Raw genomic sequence first — 18,577 nt, 5'->3', positions numbered from 1 at the left:
AAGAGACATGCTTATTTATTTTGCAGAGTCATTTGTTCACCCTTTCTACCCACTTTTTTTTTTTTTTTTAGGCCTGAGTAAAGGGTTGTTCAGAAAGACCAACTGTTAAAGGCCCAGTACAGTCAAAAACTAGGTTTACCTGTGTTTTATATATATTTCCACACTATTAGGTTAGGATAATATGATGAAATTGTGAAAATTATGCTAATACTCTTAAAGTGTAAAGTGTAAGAGTTGTTTGAAAAGACAACCTGATATTTCGGCCTGTTTTGGTAGGGTGGAGTTTTGGCCTTCCATTATGACATCACCATGCAGTAAATTAGTTAATAGACCAATAAGAGAGAGTTCCAAATCTTTCCACCAATAACAGTTAATTTTCAGTTTTCCCCTCCCCACTCCCAGAGAGTCCTAGCAAAATTCTTGCCTGAGAAATTACTATTTCCTAAGAAGCTATTTTTGTTTATTTTTTAACATTTTAATTGAGATAACAAACAAAAAAGCCGCCGCATTACACTTTTAACAATTCACATCTCTCACATACAAATTCGTTAATGTGCACATTCATTAGTGGGACTTTTGAATTAGAGAAAACAGTTGTCATTCTCTGGAGTTATTGAACATTTTTATTGTATAAATTATTATCCAAGATTATTATTATTCATTTGAGAGTAAAAGTCAAGAGATTGCATGTCTTTTTTAAGGAAATCATATGAGCAAATATAACATTTTATACATATGGCATTGCTATAAATAAATAAAAAATCCCAGATAATTTAAATATTCCATGCGTTCCTATCGCTCTGGACAGTTCCAGAGAACCGTTAGCCGGCGTTCGAGAGCGGCAGGTAGCCTAGACTTTTTTAATAACCTGCCCTTTACTGCAGACTGCTGCAGTATATATTTTTTTATCCAAATAATGACGTCATCCTAATGTCCCTTAAAGATATACAGCTGAGATACAGACGTAAACAAATGACATGACGGTGGCTCCGGGAATGGGGTGGAATGTAATATTCCGTGGTACATAATTTGAGCCAAGACTGCAGAAATTAATTACGGTTTCATATTCATATTTCATATTTTGACATCAGCGACTGCTAAAATAAAGCCACAGGTATAACACATAGTTATACATATTTGATAAAGCTTGTCAACTATTGGCAACGAAAGACGTATAGCATAGCAAACAGGAGGAATACAAAAAACTATCCAATCAGTTTGCCCGGTGAATCCAGGTGCTAAATCCTTCTGCTTCTCTCTGGAGTGTATTTTTTTTTTCAGTGTCCCCCCACGCCGCCATTAAAGACCGACAGAACGGCGGTTGAAAATTGGGATTAAAATTATTTAAAGCCCCGGAGAGACTGCATCGGGGGGGGGGGGGTTGTTCTATTGCACAGGTCTCGAAGCTACGTACAAACGGAAACTTAAATATGTGTCTTTTGACCAAATGAAAGCTTGGCTTCGGGACATACAGATTGGGTTTCGTTTGGAAAGCTCGAGCGATATAACGTTAATGTTGGACTGAAGCTCAAGAGCGGCTTGTTGTGGTTGCGCCTTGAAGGAGTGTAAACACAGGAAAAGGTAAAATACAGTTACATCTTTGGTTAAAACCAGGAGACGCCACGGTTAAATGTTAGCTAGTTACAGTTGTCCCCCTTGTATGAGATATTGTTTAGAACGAAAGCAATAACGTTACCTTTACTGCAATCATCATAGCTGCACTGAATAGATAACGTTAGCTAGGTACTTTACTGTACTGTAGTTGGCTAGCTACACTAGATTATTTTCATATTTGCTAAGGTTGGTTAGAATTTGATTTGTCAAAACAGTTTCGTAAAGTAAGAGACTAACGGGCACAACATTGTCTGTTTAAAAAATCTTGTCTTAAACGAATGTGAATTTCGCCCTGCATATTAACAAACTTTAGTCGTCTCGCAAATCTAAATTATTAGACAGACGCTAAATTAACTAGTTACAATAGTTTGTCATGTAGTTATGTGTTTTTACCATTGTTACTTTGTAAATAGCTAACTATAATCATTTGGATTTCTATTCGACACGCCCAGCCCAGTATGCAGTAGCAAAACTAGCTAATTACAGTAGTTGACTTGTTACATTGCTCAATTGAAATAAGTAAACACAATTTTTTACCAATCAGGTAGCTACCAATCCAGGCAATATAGATACAGACAACGAGGCGTGGCTTCATGTCACCACATCCCGGAGTAGGTACAGCCATAGGGTACTCCTGTTGCTCTGATGTAATTTGTCAAACTTTGGTGGCCTCCTAAACAAACTACTGACACTTTTACATTTCCATAAACGTGTTCAGCAGCATCACGTGTAGTTATTAATATACTTGGCTGTCATGACGATAATTTGCATGATACTTATTCAGCCACTAATTTACCTGACCTGCTAACACTGACAGAAAAGATAATAAAACTGTCGCATTATACTTACTTTCACTGTTTGTTTACCCCTAGCTTTTTTAGCCGGCTAGCTGGCTGGCTAGCGAGAAATTCATCTCTATCTAATTCGCTTGTCAGATATGTTGCGTAACTACTACCTGCCCTTGAACGGTCTAGGTATTGTAATGACCTGACAAGATCATAAATGAACAATTGTCCAGACAGAGGCTTGAGTTTGCGAATCGACGGTTTATTAAACCAACTTTACACAGGCTACTGTTTGGGCCGTAGCACACGCCAAATAAATGACAGATAACCCACAAGCCAATCGTGACCTTCTCTTGTGAAGCCCAGACGTAAAGAGGGAGAACAAAGGCTAAACCTGGTCCTAACTTCCAATGCTCCATCCCTCTGCCCAACCCCCCTCCACGCCACTCCGCCAACCGCCAGGATGCCCGGCATCAGAACATTCCAGGCATTCCCGTGATTGGCAGATAGCAGGTTGATTGGCATGTCGGACCCCGCGAACACTGGGTACTGGTCAGTACAACACAACCACCTACTAGCCTAACACATAACACACAGCTGTCTGTGCGGGTCGCTACACAGCCCCACCACCACAAAGTCCCTCGTCCCCGAGGGAACAAACTAAGTCTCTGAAGCGACCCGGAGGTCTCCTTTGCCTGCGTGGCCGTGATGGTCGCAGAGTGCCCCTCTGGGAACCAGGGGATGAAGGCAGGGATATGGGGGACAAGGAAGCGGGAACGGGTAATACAGTCCGTGGCTCTGGGGAACCACGCGGTGACACAGGGGGGGAGACAGGGGGAGTGGGCTGTCTGGAGCCTTGTCTGCGGCACCTGGGGGTGGGTGCCTGGAGAATGTCATTGCCAGAGAGGGGAATTGTGGGGGTTCCTGGGGTTTGGGGAGAAGAGGCCCCTCTGTATGGGGCTAACCTGTCCCGGTGCAGTGCCACCTTTCTCCCCCTGGGAGGAAGCTGCACCCGGTAAACAACCTCCCATACCCTCTCCAGGACACTGCAGGGTCCCACCCAGTGACTGTCCAACTTGGGGCATCTGCCTTTTTTCCTTAGCGGGCTGTAGACCCAGACCAGCTCCCCAGCCACAAAGTGCCTTCCCCGGGTGTGCACGTCATAGTTCCTCTTCTGCCTCACACCTGCATTCACCAGCTGCTCTCTGGCGAAGGTGTGGGCTGTCTCCAGGCGGTCCTGGAGTCTCCGGGCATACTCCGGCCCCGGGGAACATGAGGGCTATCCAGGGGCCGACCAAACGCCATCTCCGCAGGGGTGCGGATCTCTCTCCCCAGCATGAGGAGGGCAGGCGTGCAGGAGGTGGAGTCTTGGACAGCGGAGCGGCATGCCATGAGGACCATAGGCAGGTGCTTGTCCCAGTCACGCTGGTGTTTGGAAGAGACGATGGCCAGCTGCTGTCCAAGCGTTTTGTTGAAGCGCTCCACAAGGCCATCACTTTGAGGATGGAGAGGAGTAGTGCGGGTCTTGTGCATACCCAGCCTCTCACACATGGTGGCAAACACACGGGACTCAAAGTTTCTGCCCTGGTCGCTGTGGATGGACTCTGCCGCTCCAAACCTGCTGAACATCCCCGCTGTCAGGGCGTCGACGATGGTCTCTGCCTCCTGGTCAGGCAGAGCATAGGCCTCGGGCCATTTTGTGAAATAGTCCATGGCCGTGAGCACCCAGCGGTTTCCACTGTCTGTGGTGGGGAACGGCCCAACTACATCCACTCCCACCCTCTCCATGGGAGCCCCCACTGGGAACTGTTGGAGCTGAGCATGAGAGCGGCCTGGGGGGCCCTTTCTCGCTGTGCAGTTGTCACAGCGGCGACAAAAGTCCTCCACATCCCTCTTGTGCTGCCCCCAGTAGAAGCCCTGACGGAGACGGCGCAGTGTTTTTGTGACCCCAAAGTGTCCAGTCCCCACCCCCCCATGAGTACTCTGGAGCACAGCCTCCCGCAATGCTTTTGGGACCACCACCTGCCACCTCTCCTCTCCTGTAGCTGACTCCTTCCATGCCCGCTGTAGCACGCCATCAGCCAGCCGCAGTCTCTCAAACTTTGACCACAACCCTTTGGTCGCGAGTGAGAGCGCTGTCACCTCTTCCAATGGTGGCCTCACCTGCGCCTCTACCCACTGTAGCACTGGCTGTAGGTCTGAGTCCCGTCCCTGCTGCTGCCGCCATTCAGCCACGTCGACAGTCTGCAGCTCACAGCAGACAGGCCCGCTCGCCCGACACACTGTGGCACAGACCCCCTCCTCTGCACACAGCTCTCTCTCCCGTCCCTCTCTCCGTTCACAGTGGCGGCAGCCGTCTGCAGTACAGGGCCGACGGGACATGGCGTCGGCGTTGGAGTGGCGTGCCCCTGCCCTGTGCACCACCGTGAAGTCATACGGCTGAAGCTCCTCCAACCAGCGTGCCACCTGCCCCTCTGGCTCTCTGAAAGACCTGAGCCACTGGAGAGCAGAGTGGTCAGTCCTTACAGTAAAGGGCAGACCACCCAGGTAGTACTTGAAGTGTTTGACGGAAGCCACAACAGCCAAGAGCTCCCGCCGGGTGACACAGTAGCGGCGCTCATGTTTGTCAAATGTTTTGCTGAAGTACGCCACCACTCTCTCCCCCTCTGGCCCCACCTGGGCCAGCACCCCACCCATGCCCACATTGCTCGCGTCTGTGTCCAGGATAAAGGGCAAGGTGAGGTCAGGGGGGGCGAGCACGGGGGCCTCGATCAGTGCACGTTTGAGGGTGTTGAACGCCTCCTCACACTCCACTGTCCAAGTGAAAGCCTTGTCCTTCGGCAGCAGGCGGTTCAGTGGAGCAGCAACGCTTGAGAAGCCCCGTACAAACCTCCTGTAGTACGAGGCCAGGCCCAGGAAGCTCTTCAGCTGACGCTGGTCGGTAGGGGTGGGCCAGTCTCTGACAGCCCCTACCTTGTCCTCCATGGTGCTGATCCCCTCCTTCCCCACTCGGTGGCCCAAGAAGGACACCTCTCTCCTCATGAAGTGGCACTTCTCGGGGTGGAGCTTCAGACCTGCGGCAGCCACCCTCTCCAGCACACGCCGTAGCGCCCCCAGGGCTGACTGGAAGGAGCTGCCATGGGCCAGGATGTCATCGAGGTATACCAGACACTGCTGTCGGGGGATGCCATCCAGCACCCTGTCCATCAAACGCTCAAAAGTAGCTGGAGCGTTGCACAGGCCAAAGCACAGGACCTTGAACTGCCAGTGTCCTCTGTTAGTGGAGAACGCAGTTTTGGCTCTGGCCTCTGGGGAGAGGGGCACCTGCCAGTAGCCACTGCGGAGGTCTAGTGAGGAGAACCAGGAGGACCCCCTAACCAGGTCCAGCGACTCATCGATACGTGGTATGGGGTATGAGTCCTTCCTGGTTACCTCATTCAGCCGCCTGTAGTCCGCACAGAACCTCAGCTTGCCCCCCTTCTTCGGAACCATGACGACTGGCGCCGCCCAGGGGCTGTCTGAGGGCTCAATGAAGTCTGCCCGCTGCATCTCCAACACAGCCTTGTCTGCCGCCTCCTGGCGTGCCAGCGGGATACGGCGGGGACGCATCTTGATGGGTCGAGCATCACCTGTGTCGATCTCATGCTGCACCAGATGAGTCTGACCCACCTCTTCCTCACTCAGCGCAAAGCTGTCTCTGAATTCAAACAGCAACTGCCACAACCGTTCCTGCTGCTCGGGGTCAAGACCAACACAGTTCCTCCCCCATATCTCCCTCACTGCAGACAGTGTCCTCTCCTCTCCCATCTGGGGTAGCTGGGCTGGGGGGGCGCGGCCCGGGCTCACAGAGGGCTGTGTCATGGAGGTAGCTGGGGGAATGTAACACACCGCCGTAGGTGACAGGGGGGCTGGGGAAAAGTCACACACAGCTGTGGGGGAGGGGGGGCAGCCATGAGTCTCTGATGCTTTAACTGTTGGAGTAAAGGGTTTGTTGGGTTGAGTGAATGTGACATTAGGGGGGGCCATGGTGACTTCCGGCCCTCCCTGGAAGCTCAGTGTGCCCCTATTTAGGTCTAACTGGCAGCCTGTGCTCCTAAGAAAGTCCAACCCCAGGATACAAGGGTCCTGCACAGCCGCCACCCACACAGGATGACGCACAGTCCTGCCCCCTACTGTCAGTCATTATTCCCTTCCCTTTCATGGGTGCCAGCTCACCTGTGACTGTGCGGAGCTGCACAGTTGTAGGCTCACACTGAGTCCAACCTGGCACAATATCTGGCCTCACCAGGGTTACTGTGGACCCAGTGTCCACCAGGGCAGAGCAGGGCACCCCCTCCACAGTGACAGGGACATGACAAAAGTCCCCAACACAGGTCCGGCCCACCACAACAACAGGCTCCATCCGCTTGCTCTCGTCTGCTTCTGGGGGAAGTGGAGCCTTGCTTCCCCGTCTGTGCCGGTGGGCTCCTCCTGAAGAAGATGGTGGTTGGGATAGAAAGCCAGGGGTCCGCACTACCCGGTTTATGCGGACCCCGAGCCGTTTCCCTGAGCTCTGGGGGACATGGGGCAATTTCGGCGCAGATGGCCTGGCTGGCCACAACCCCAGCAGACCCTGGGACCAGGGCGTGTGTTTCGTGCCGCCTGTAGCGACACAGCACGAATGAGTTCTGTCATTTCAGCCACCCATGCAGGCTTTTCCGGCTCCGGGCTGCTCTGCCCCCCAGCTCGCACAGAGGGTGTGTCTCCCTGCACCCCCACCAAAGCCCTAGCTGAAGCCCCAGCCCACACCAGCTCCCTCTCCAAAGCCATCTCCAAGGCTATCTGCAATGACTCAGGATGAGCCAGCTGGGTCTGTATGCGCAGCTCCGTAGGAGAGCGCGCCTGTATGAACTGGTCCCGTGCTAGCTCGCTCTGCACGGAGGGGGGCATGTGAGCATATGCCCGCCGAGAGAGGCTCTCAATGTCATTAGCTAGCACCCGTAGAGGCTCTCCAGGCTGCCTGCGTCTATTACTCAGTTCGGAGCGCAGTAGCCCGGGCTGTACACACTGTCCATAGCGCCTCCTCAGTGCTCCCACTAAAGCACCATAATCATGTCTGTCCTCGGGGCTAATCAATATCAAACAGGCCAGAGCTTCATCCGTGAGGCATAATGCCAACTGCAGTGCCCTTTCTTCATCCGACCACCCCCTAAAATGAGCTAACAGTTCAAACTGAGCATGAAAAGCTTCCCAATCCGCCTTACCGGAATACTTCGGGGTCTTAACAGATACGGACGCAGCCGGGAACTGGGCGTCGCCATGTTTGTTTACATCCTGAGCCCCAGATTCCTCGTCCCGCCGCGTCGACGTCACCACTTCGGTCCGCCCACCAGAATCCGCGCGAAACACAGTCGACGAGGCGCTCATGCCCGCTTCAGCCGCCATCACTCTAACGTCCTCCCTCAAGCGGCCTCTGCGCTCCGACGCCCTGGCGATCTCCTCAGCCAGAACCTCCGACGTCCATGCACACGCACCTCCTTGGCCATAATCGTCCCCTACCTCCACCTTCACTTTCAGATTCCCTCGAAGCATTTTCAACCCCGGTTCTCACCTACGGTAGCTAGCCACAGAAGTCAGCTAGCTAGCTGGCTAACTTTTATCAACGTTTTTACTTCTGACACCAATGTAATGACCTGACAAGATCATAAATGAACAATTGTCCAGACAGAGGCTTGAGTTTGCGAATCGACGGTTTATTAAACCAACTTTACACAGGCTACTGTTTGGGCCGTAGCACACGCCAAATAAGACAGATAACCCACAAGCCAATCGTGACCTTCTCTTGTGAAGCCCAGACGTAAAGAGGGAGAACAAAGGCTAAACCTGGTCTTAACTTCCAATGCTCCATCCCCCTGCCCAACCCCCCTCCACGCCACTCCGCCAACCGCCAGGATGCCCGGCATCAGAACATTCCAGGCATTCCCGTGATTGGCAGATAGCAGGTTGATTGGCATGTCGGACCCCGCGAACACTGGGTACTGGTCAGTACAACACAACCACCTACTAGCCTAACACATAACACACAGCTGTCTGTGCGGGTCGCTACAGTATTTAGAGAAGTGTATTCTTGTTGGATTGCTTATATGGCCTTTCAACTTGCCAGAGACCAGCTGGGGAGACAACCCAACCAAATGGCCCAAATTAGTCAATGTTGATACCTACACCTAATGTTACTTGGTGGAATCTCCAGTTTTGCATAAATATTCAAATGCGGAAGAATATTATAGCTGTTATTTGAACGATACAGCTCACTAGTCCTATCTTCAAGCGAACTAGCAAGCTGTATGCAATACATCCAGAGATGTTTGCTTGGGTTCAAGTCCAGGCTCTGGCTGGGCCACTAAAGGACATTCAGAGACATGTCCTGAAGCCACTCCTGAGTTGTTTTAGCTGTGGGATTAGGGTTGTTGTCCTGTTGGAAGGTGAACCGTCGTCACAGTCTGAGGTCCTGCGCACTCTGGAGCAGGTTTTCATAGAAGAGCTCTCTGTACTTTGCTCTATTCATCTTTCCCTCGATCCTCACTAGTCTCATAGTCCCTGCCGCTGAAAAACATCCCCACAGCATGATGCTGCCATCACCATGCTTCACCGTAGGGATGGTGCCAGGTCTCCTCCTGATGTGACTCTTTGGCATTCAGGCCAAATCTTGGTTTCATCAGTCCAGTGAATCTTGTTTCTCATGGTCTCAGAGTCCTTTAGGTGCCTTTTGGTGACCTCCAAGTGGGCTGTCATGTGCCTTTTACTGAGGAGTGGCTTCCGTCTGGCTACTTTACCATAAAGGCCTAATTGGTGGAGTGCTGCAGAGATGGTTGTCCTTCTGGAAGGTTCTCCTATCTCCACAGAGGAAATCTGGAGCTCTGTCAGTGACCATCGGGTTCTTGGTCACCTCCCTGACCAAGGATCTTCTCCCCCGATTGCTTATTTTGGCCAGGCAGCCAGCTCTAGGAAAAGTCTTGGTGGTTCCAAACGTCTTCCATTTAAGAATGATTGAGGCCACTGTGTTCTTGGGGACCTTCAATGCTGCGGACATTTGTGGGTACCTTTCCCCAGATCTGTGCATTGACACAATCCTGTCTCTGAGCTCTACGGACAATTCCTTCGACCTCATGGCTTGGTTTTTGCTCTGACATGCATTGTCAACTGTGGGACCTTATATAGACAGGTGTGTCTTTCCAAATCATATCCACTCAATTGAATTTACCACAGCTGGACTCCAATCAAGTTGTAGAAACATCTCAGGGATGATCAATGAAAACAGGATGCACTTGAGCTCAATTTGAGGCTCATAGCAAAGGGTCTGAATACTTATGTAAATAAGGTATTTCTAATACATTTGCTACATTTTCTAAACTGTTTTTGCTTTGTCTTAATGGGGTATTGTTGGTAGATTGAGGATTTTTATTTAATCAATTTTAGAATAAGGCAGTAATGTAACAAAATGTGGGAAAAGTCAAGCGGCCTGAAGACTTTCCGAATGCGCTTGTAATATCCTGAAACCATGTGGTTCACCTAACCTGGTCCTTGGACAGTTGATTCAACTTAATTTTGTGGTCTTTTTCTCCTACTAATTATTGTCATGACAGCCAAGTATATTAATAACACGTGATGCTGCTGAAAACGTTTATGGAAATGTGAACGTGTCAGTTTTTCGAGCAGGGCTAGCTAGTTAGTCTGGAGTCGTCGCTTGGCCCCATAATTGTGACGTACATTCCATGCGACAGTCTCTGTTCATGCTAACATTTTTACATTTAGAATGAAAGTGTTTTTAGGTATGATGTAGATTGTTCATTTAAGATGATGTAAAAGTATGTTAAAAATGACCAACCAAACATTTCCATAATGATAAAAAAACAGCCATTGTCAGGTTATGAGTAAAGCAGGCAATTTATCATAGGAGTAACAGGGTACCCTATGGCTGTACCCCACTTGGGGGTGTGGTCACATTAAGCCATGCCTAGCCGTGTGTATCTATGCTTGTTGTGGTTTCAACTTTCAAATGTAAGTTACTCCTCAACCTGGTTTTGCTGCCTTTTTAAATATGTGCTGAAATGCATCTCACAGCATTTTGTTGTAATAATAGAGTAGACTGTTTTGCACTGATCTAGGACCAACCTATCCCACCCTAATTGAGAACCTTTTAGATAGATAGATAGTTTAACCAAATAACCTCACGGGCCTAGGTCAGAGCTAGGGGCAACTTTTTAACTGCATTGTTAAAGGTAGACTCAGCGACATGACGTAGGTGCATAAAGTAAACAGCATAGTGGGTCAATTTCTGCAAAAACTAACAGCGTTGTCTACGCGAAGTAAAAAAAATTATACCACACAAAAGTATGAAGAACTGGCCTCCCGAGTGGCACAGTGGTCTAAGGCACTGCATCGCAGTGCTAGAGGCGTCAATACAGATACGGGTTCGATCCCGGGCTGTGTCGCAGCCGACCGCTACCGGGAGACCCATGAGTCTGGGCACAATTGGCCCAGCATCGTCCGGGTTAGAGGAGGGTTTGGCTGGCCGGTATGTCCTTCTCCCATTGTGCTCTAGTGACTCCTGTGGCGGGCCGGGCGCATGCACGCTGACACGGTCGCCAGTTGTACGGTGTTTCCTCAGACACATTGGTACGGCTGTCAACCAGGTTAAGCGAGCAGTGTGTCAAGAAGCAGTGTGGCTTGGCATGGTCGTGTTTCGGAGGATGCATGGCTCTCGACCTTCGCCTCTCCCGAGTCTGTACGGGAGTTGCAGCGATGGGACAAGACTGTAACTACCAGTTGGATATCACGAAATTGGGGAGGAAAAGTGGTAAAAAGTGCCAACAAAAAAAGTATGAATAATTAAGAGCGCTACACAAACAAAGCTCCATTGGAATTAGACTTTGGAGCCTTGAAACTTCCCAGCTGTTTTGGTCCTGTACCTGCCATGCCATACCAATGTGAAGCAAACCTATGCAAATGCGCAGAAACTGTGTGTCACTGTGAGAGCGAAGTCTTGCATCTCGCTCATTGCAACATCTGCGGTGTTGCTCGTGGCAACATCATTTCGCTGAGTCTACCTTTTTTAAGGTTCATTATTGGTATGAGTTTGAGTGTTGTCTGGTTTCATCTGTCCTTTGTCAGGTAACACTGCTCTGTAATGCACATTTGCTCTGTATCTCCGGATGTGTTTACGGTATCAGTTTTAAGAGGCATGGAGGCAGATTGGGTTGCAGCCTGCTGCTCTTGGCTTCTTGCTATGTGGGTTAATCTGCCCTGAGCCTCTCAGGCTTTGATTTAACGCACTGAGAATTTGTGCCGGGTCAAGAGCGCACATCGTTGTAGCTGTTTGAGCATGGTTGATGAAATACAAGTAGCTTTCTTAGTTTTTGTGTCAGAGTTGCGAGGTCTCTAATATCAGATCTGTTACTCTATAATAGATTAGGCTTAACTAGCCTAACTGATGTTCTTGTTTTACTTATGAAAACATTTCCTTTCAAACATGACATCCATTTTAAGTCTAAATGTGTATATTAGGTCTATCTGTGATCTTTATTCTGTGTGTTTCTGCATGTGTCACAGTCTGATGATTTTAAAGACCAGTATGGCCCCTCACCCTATCCTGTGTTTCTGTTGTTACCCTAGCATCCTGCTTGCCTGTGTGATCTCCTTGAGTGGAGCTGCCAACCAGAGTCCCTCCCAGCAGCAGCCATCACCCAGCGGTGGAGTGACGATGACTGAGCTGGGTGCCAAGTGGGCCTGTGAGTACTGCACGTTTGAGAACTGGCCTTCTGCCATCAAGTGCACCATGTGCCGCGCCCAGAGGCCCAGCGGGGGTGCCATCATCACCGAAGAGCCCTTCCGGAGCACCCCTGGCCTGGACTCCAGCCACCAGTGGGAACTTCTGAGTCACAGCAACAGCCCACCCCAGGGAGGCTCCAGTCTCCTAATCTGCCCGGACTCCAGTGCCCGCCCCCGTGTCCGCATCACAGACTCCCCCGAGCCCCCCTCCAGCAAATGGTCCTGCCACATGTGCACCTACTTAAACTGGCCCTGTGCCATTCGCTGCACTCAGTGTCTGTGCCAGCGGCATCAGGGACATCAGCAGGAGCAGCGCCACCAGGGGCTGGCGCAGCAGCCACGCATTCCCACCGAGTCACCCCAGACCTCAGGCTCAGGATGCCGACCCGCACCCCCATCCACCCCTATGGACCCCTGCGAGGAGTATAACGACCGCAACCGCCTCAACACCCACGCCCAGCACTGGACCTGTGCCGCCTGCACTTATGCAAACTGGCCTAAAGCGTGCAAATGTGTGGTGTGTGACCACTCCAGGCACAAGAGCTTGGCAAAACCTATCGAACTGGCCTTGAAGCCCGAGAGCCTACCACCCTCCATACTCAACGAGCAGGACAGTGACAACAGGAGGGGGGGTGTGGGAAGTGGAGTAGTGGGGTGCTGCGGCAGCCAGAGGAGGTCCCCGCCCACCTCCAAGCGGGAGGCAGAGGCTAAAATGGACTTTCAGAGGAACGAGCTGGCATTGGGAGCCGGAATTGGGAGCATAGAGGAGCGGCAGGTGGACTTTAAGAGGCTTAAACAGATGAAGAACAGGATGAGGAGGACTGACTGGTTGTTTCTCAATGCTTGTGCAGGTGAGTCAATGCGTGAGTGGATGCAAGGAAATCAATGTTATCTCCAACCCTGTTTATTTTTCTGCATTGCCTTCTGTGGCGAATGTTATGCTCATTATGGTTGAGAAATAACTCCCCTGTATTTATGTACTTCTGTTGTGAAATGTGAGTTCTTCATTATACATTTTATGCAGTGAGTTAACAGATTCCCTGCTCATGCTCTGAGAGGAGAGGCTGCAGCCTGTGCAAGCTGAGTGGGTGGATGAACAGTTAGGAACTGCTGTGCTGTGTTGACTCAAGCCAGAGGTTGAGTTCCTGTCTGACTACAGTGCAGATGAATGCCAGATAGGTACCATATCAGCTAACCACATCATAAGATATAGCAATATGTCAGGTTGGAACTCAACCATAGTCTATAGGTGCATTATGTTCCTCCGACCCTTACCCTCACCTGACAGATATTCTTGTTTGCTAGACTGAACAGAATGTTTGTCGTTCGGTAAACTAGGGTACCAGTGAGTATTACCTACACTGGACAACTTGTTACAGCTGTTGATAAATCATTGATGATAATCTGCCAATTTTGTTTCATGTCATTACATTAAGATTAAATCTGCTGTTTTAACCCAAGATGGTGCCGACAGACATGGCAGCTCTGCTTCTTGCTCCTAAGCAACTTTGCAGTATTTTGTTTTTTTTGTGTGTTCTCTCTTACATTATTAGCCCAGAACATTTTTTGTGTTATTACATACAGCCGTAAATAAATGTTGGATATCAGAGCGGTGGTAACTCACCAGCATTACGAATTACATTATTGAACTTATCCCGGAGTCTACTCCAAGTCTCCACCCGAGGAGAAGAGGTATTCAGAGTGGACTTCTAGTCCGACTCAGGAGGACGGCACACCATCCACCGTTTCCGAGTATATTACTTGCCAATGTTCCGTCTCTGGACATCAAAGTAGACGAGCTCAGGGCGAGGATCTCCTTCTAGAGAGCCATACTCTGTTTCACGGAATGTTTTCACGGAATCCCCGTCCATACAGCCAGCTGGGTTCTCAGTTCATTGTGCAGACAGGAATAAATAACTTTCCGTGAAGAAGAAAGGCGGGGGTGTATGCTTCATGATTAACTACTCATGGTGTGATTGTGCAAACATACAGAAACTCAAGTCCTTTTGTTCACCCGACCTAGAATACCGCACAATCAAATGCTGATCGTATTACCTCCCAAGATAATTATCTTTGGTTATAGTCACAGCCGTGTATATTCTTCTCAAGCCGATACCACAAGGGCTTCAAAGAACTACACTGGACTTTATGCAAACTGGAAACCGCATATCCTGTGGTCGCATTTATTGTAGCTGGGGATTTTAACAAAGCAAATTTGAGGAAAAGGCTACCGAAGTTCTATCAGCACATTAACTGTAGTACTCGCTCAGGAAAAACACTAGATCACTGCTACTCATCTTTTCGAGATGCCTACAAGGCCCTCCCCCACCCTCCCTTTTGCAAATAAGATCACCACTCCATTTTGCTTCTCCCTTCCTATAGGCAGAAACTCAATAGGAAGTACCTGTGCTAAGGTCTATTCAACACTGGTCTGACCAATCGGAATCCATGCTTCAAGATTGTTTTGATCATGCGAACTGGGATATGTTCCGGGTAGCCTTTGAGAATAACATTGACGCTTATAAGGGATGTCTTTCCCATGGTGACTATAAAAAGCTACCCAAACTAGAAACCATGGATAGATGGCAGCATTCGCGCAAAACTGAAAGCGCAAACCACTGCATTTAACCATGACAAGGTCACTGGGAATATGGCCAAATACAAACAGTGTAGTTATTCCCTTCCTAAGGCAAACAGGCAAAATGTCAGTATAGAGGCAAAGTGGAGTCGCAATTCAAATGGCTCTGACACGAGACGTATGTGGCAGGATCTACAAACAGTCACGGATTACAAAGGGAAAACCAGCCACGCCGCGGACACCGACGTCTTGCTCCCAGACAAGCTAAACACCTTCTTAGAGGATAACGCAGTGCCACCGACGCGGCCCGCTCCCAAAGACTGTGGGCTCTCATTCTCTGTGGCCGAATGTGAGTAGGACGTTTTTAAGTATGTTAACCCTTGCAATGCTGCTGGCCCAGACGGCATCATAGCCGCGTCCTCAGAGCATGCGCAGACCAGTTGGCTGGAGTGTTTATGGACATATTCAATGTCTCCCAATACCAGTCTGCTGTCCCCACTTGCTTCAAGATGTCCACCGTTGTTCCTGTACCCAAGAAAGCAAAGGTAACTGAGCTAAATGACTACTGCTCCGTAGCACTCATTTCTGTCATAATGAAGTGCTTTGTGAGGCTAGTTAAGGATCATATCACCTCTACCTTAACTGACATACTAGACCCACTTCAATTTTCTTACTGCCCCAATAGATTCACAGACAATGCAATTGCCATTGCACTGCACATAGCCCTATCCCATCTGGACAAGAGGAATACCTACGTCAGAATGTTGTTCATTGACTATAGCTCAGCCTTCAACACCATAGTACCCTCCAAGCTTATCATTACGTTTGGGGCCCTGGATCTGAACCCCGCCCTGTGCAACTGGGTCCTGGACTTCCTGATGGGCCTCCCTCAGATGGTGAAGGTAGGAAACAACACTTCCACTTTGCTGATCCTCAACACAGGCGCCCCAGAAATGTGCGTGCTCAGCCCTCTCCTGTACTCCCTGTTCACCCATGACTGCATGACCACGTACGCCTCCAACCCAATCATCAAGTTTGCAGATGACACTACAGTAGTAGGCCTGATTACCAACAATGACGAGACCGCCTACAGGGAGGAGGTGAGGGCCCTGGCTGAGTGGTGCCAAGAAAATAACCTCTCCCTCAACATCAACAAAACAAAGGAGCTGATCGGGGATTTCAGGAAACAGCAGAGTCCACAGCGACGGGACCACGGTGAAGGTGGAAAGCTTCAAGTTCCTTGGCGTTCACATCACTGACAATCTGAAATGGTCCACCCACACAGACAGTTTGGTGAAGAAGGCACAACAGTGCCTATTCAACCTTTTTAGGAGGCTGAAGAAATTTGGCTTGGCCCCTAAGACCCTCACAAACTTTTACAGATGCATAATTAAGAGCATCCTGTCGGGTTGTATCACCGCCTAGTACGGCAACTGCACCGCCCGCAACCGCAGGGCTCTCCAGAGGGTGGTACGGTCTGCCCAATGCATCAGCGGGGGCACACTGCCTACAGCACCCAATGTCATGAAGATCCTCAAGGACCTCAGCCACCCGAACCACGGCCTGTTCACCCCGCTGCCATCCAGAAGCGAGGACAGTACAGGTGCATCAAAGCTGGGACCGAGAGACTAAACAGCTTTACTCATCTCATATGTATATACTGTATTATATTCTACTGTATTTCATCAATGCCACTCCGACATTGCTCATCCTAATAATTATGTATTTCTTAATTCCATTCTTTTACTTTTTAGATTTGTGTATTGTTGAGAATTCTTAGATACTACTGCACTGTTGGAGCTATGAACACAAGCATTTTGCTACACCTGCAATAACACCTGCTAAATATGTGTATGTGGCCAATACAATTTAGATTTGAACTCTTGTTTAATTATTTCTCATGGTTTGTGATTTGACAGATTTGTCAAATCATGTGATAACTTTTAACCTTTCTGCCCTTGCATTTATGGCAGTGTAAGTTGTTGTTGTTTATATCATATATTAATCAGGTAAATTAGACATTGAACTTGAACCCTGTGACAATCCTGGCTCCAGCTGTTGGACAGTTAAAAAATGTATATGGACATTTCAGAAATGCAGTGTAACATTTAGTGTCTGTTTATGTTATGTGGTGAACACAGTTTTCATGGGCACACAAATCCCCAAAAATCTATGCGATTGCAAAATCAAATTCTTCTAACCAGAACGGTTCTTCTTCAATAATTATGCATAATACTTGTTGGATGCACATTTGGGGTCGCGCTGTTTAATTATGCCGTGATATTTTCACACCATCTAATCCAGGAAGGAGTTTTCTGAATGACAGTCAAGTGACGAACAGCTGTTGTGATAGTGCATGTGATGCAACAACAGCCCAAGTGCTGGAAAAAAGGTGTTTGCGAGGAATGTCCCAAATATTTTGGTGTCTCATTAGTTACGCCGGTGAAGACCGTTGTGCCTGGATTCACGTTGGATCTAATATCTCTAGCGAATTGATGTTGATCATCGGTTCTCTGCTTGATTTACAGCAGGTTCTCATTTAGAATTAACAGAGAAAGCATCAAGGTAAGGAGTTCATGTTTTTGTGCCTCGGATTGGACACTACTGTGTGCAATTGTGTAGGACTACAGTGCTATTCCTATGAATTATTCTGGATATAATGACGACAAATTACGTAGAGAGCATAGTGGGCTTATTCACACTATTATCTGGTAATTAAATAACATGACAAATACATTTTGTTTTCCATGTTACACCTGCAATTTTAAACAATACAAGGGGCTTGAAAAGGCCAACTTGAATTTGGAGCTCAGAAATTCAAGTACTGGAATACTTTTAACTTGAAAATCAGACATTTTTAAATTTGGTGTTTGAAAGTCTTAGTCATTATTGTAGCCAATTTATGAGTTCTCCTGTTCCCTTTGTAATTATCAGTGATTTCATTTCTGGTCAGTTTTTTTGAGAGATGTGGTCACTTTCATTTGTTTCCCGCAGCTTCAATTGAAGGGTGTTGTGTTACACTGTGGTAAAACCACGTGTGGGTATTATGAGGACATCTAATGCAGGCTTCAACTTAACTTTCCATACAAATCCTTCCATTACTAAAGGAACCTGGTTTTTGGTCGCTTTCTCACTATAAAAACAGCGATGGTGACATTAAAATGGTGAGATTAATGCTACCACTATTCATGGATCTTTGTGTGCCTGCGTCGGCCACATAGACTACAGTGAAATGCTGACCACCCGCCAAGGTGGCTGGTGAAATGGACATCTTACCCGCCAATACCAAAATCTACCTGAATTTGGCAGGTGGCGTACCAATTTTAGGCCCTGTGTGCATCTATATAGTTTTTTCTATACACAAAATACATTAGTGCAACCCATGAGGCAGATTTTTTTTTTTTCTCCATCAGATGACAACAGACGTCACTGGCAGACAAGTAAATGAGCGTACAATGAAAAAGCAAGGTATTTGTTTGCAAAATGTATGCATGGCCATCATATTTCTGTTTATCATAGGAAATGTAGCTGGCAAAAAAGAAATATATTGTTTTCCTCAAAGTTAATCTTGCATTTTGACTTGCTACCAGAGAAACCACACCGAAGGAACGTAATGGAGAACATTAGCCTACAGGTCAGTCAGAGCGCTCTCTGGTGATCCAATGATGAGAGCAAAGATATTTAATCTGAGTGGAGAAGTGCAATCGAACCACAAAATTTGTCCTTTTACGTTCATGATTTGCAGCGACCCTGACTGAAGCCGAGCGGAAGCATTTTAGATCTGCGTTTAGAA

General features: G+C 48.4%; 1 protein-coding gene across 3 annotated transcripts in view; it reads left to right on the top strand.

The window, feature by feature from the left end:
* The first annotated feature begins 1,292 nt into the window (after positions 1-1,292).
* LOC120046568 (ubiquitin thioesterase Zranb1-like) overlaps positions 1,293-18,577 on the top strand; it is a 42,599-nt gene continuing 25,314 nt past the window's right edge. For all 3 annotated transcript variants that reach the window (XM_038991914.1, XM_038991913.1, XM_038991912.1), the window contains exons 1-2: positions 1,293-1,581; positions 12,051-13,057. In XM_038991914.1, the coding sequence (XP_038847842.1) occupies positions 12,139-13,057 (919 nt within the window). In that variant the 5' untranslated portion in view covers positions 1,293-1,581; positions 12,051-12,138. The remainder of the gene's footprint in view (positions 1,582-12,050; positions 13,058-18,577) is intronic.

Source organism: Salvelinus namaycush, chromosome 4 (genome assembly GCF_016432855.1).
Source record: "Salvelinus namaycush isolate Seneca chromosome 4, SaNama_1.0, whole genome shotgun sequence".
Classification (NCBI taxonomy): Eukaryota; Metazoa; Chordata; class Actinopteri; order Salmoniformes; family Salmonidae; genus Salvelinus; species Salvelinus namaycush.
This window is presented reverse-complemented; position numbering and strand designations above follow the sequence as displayed.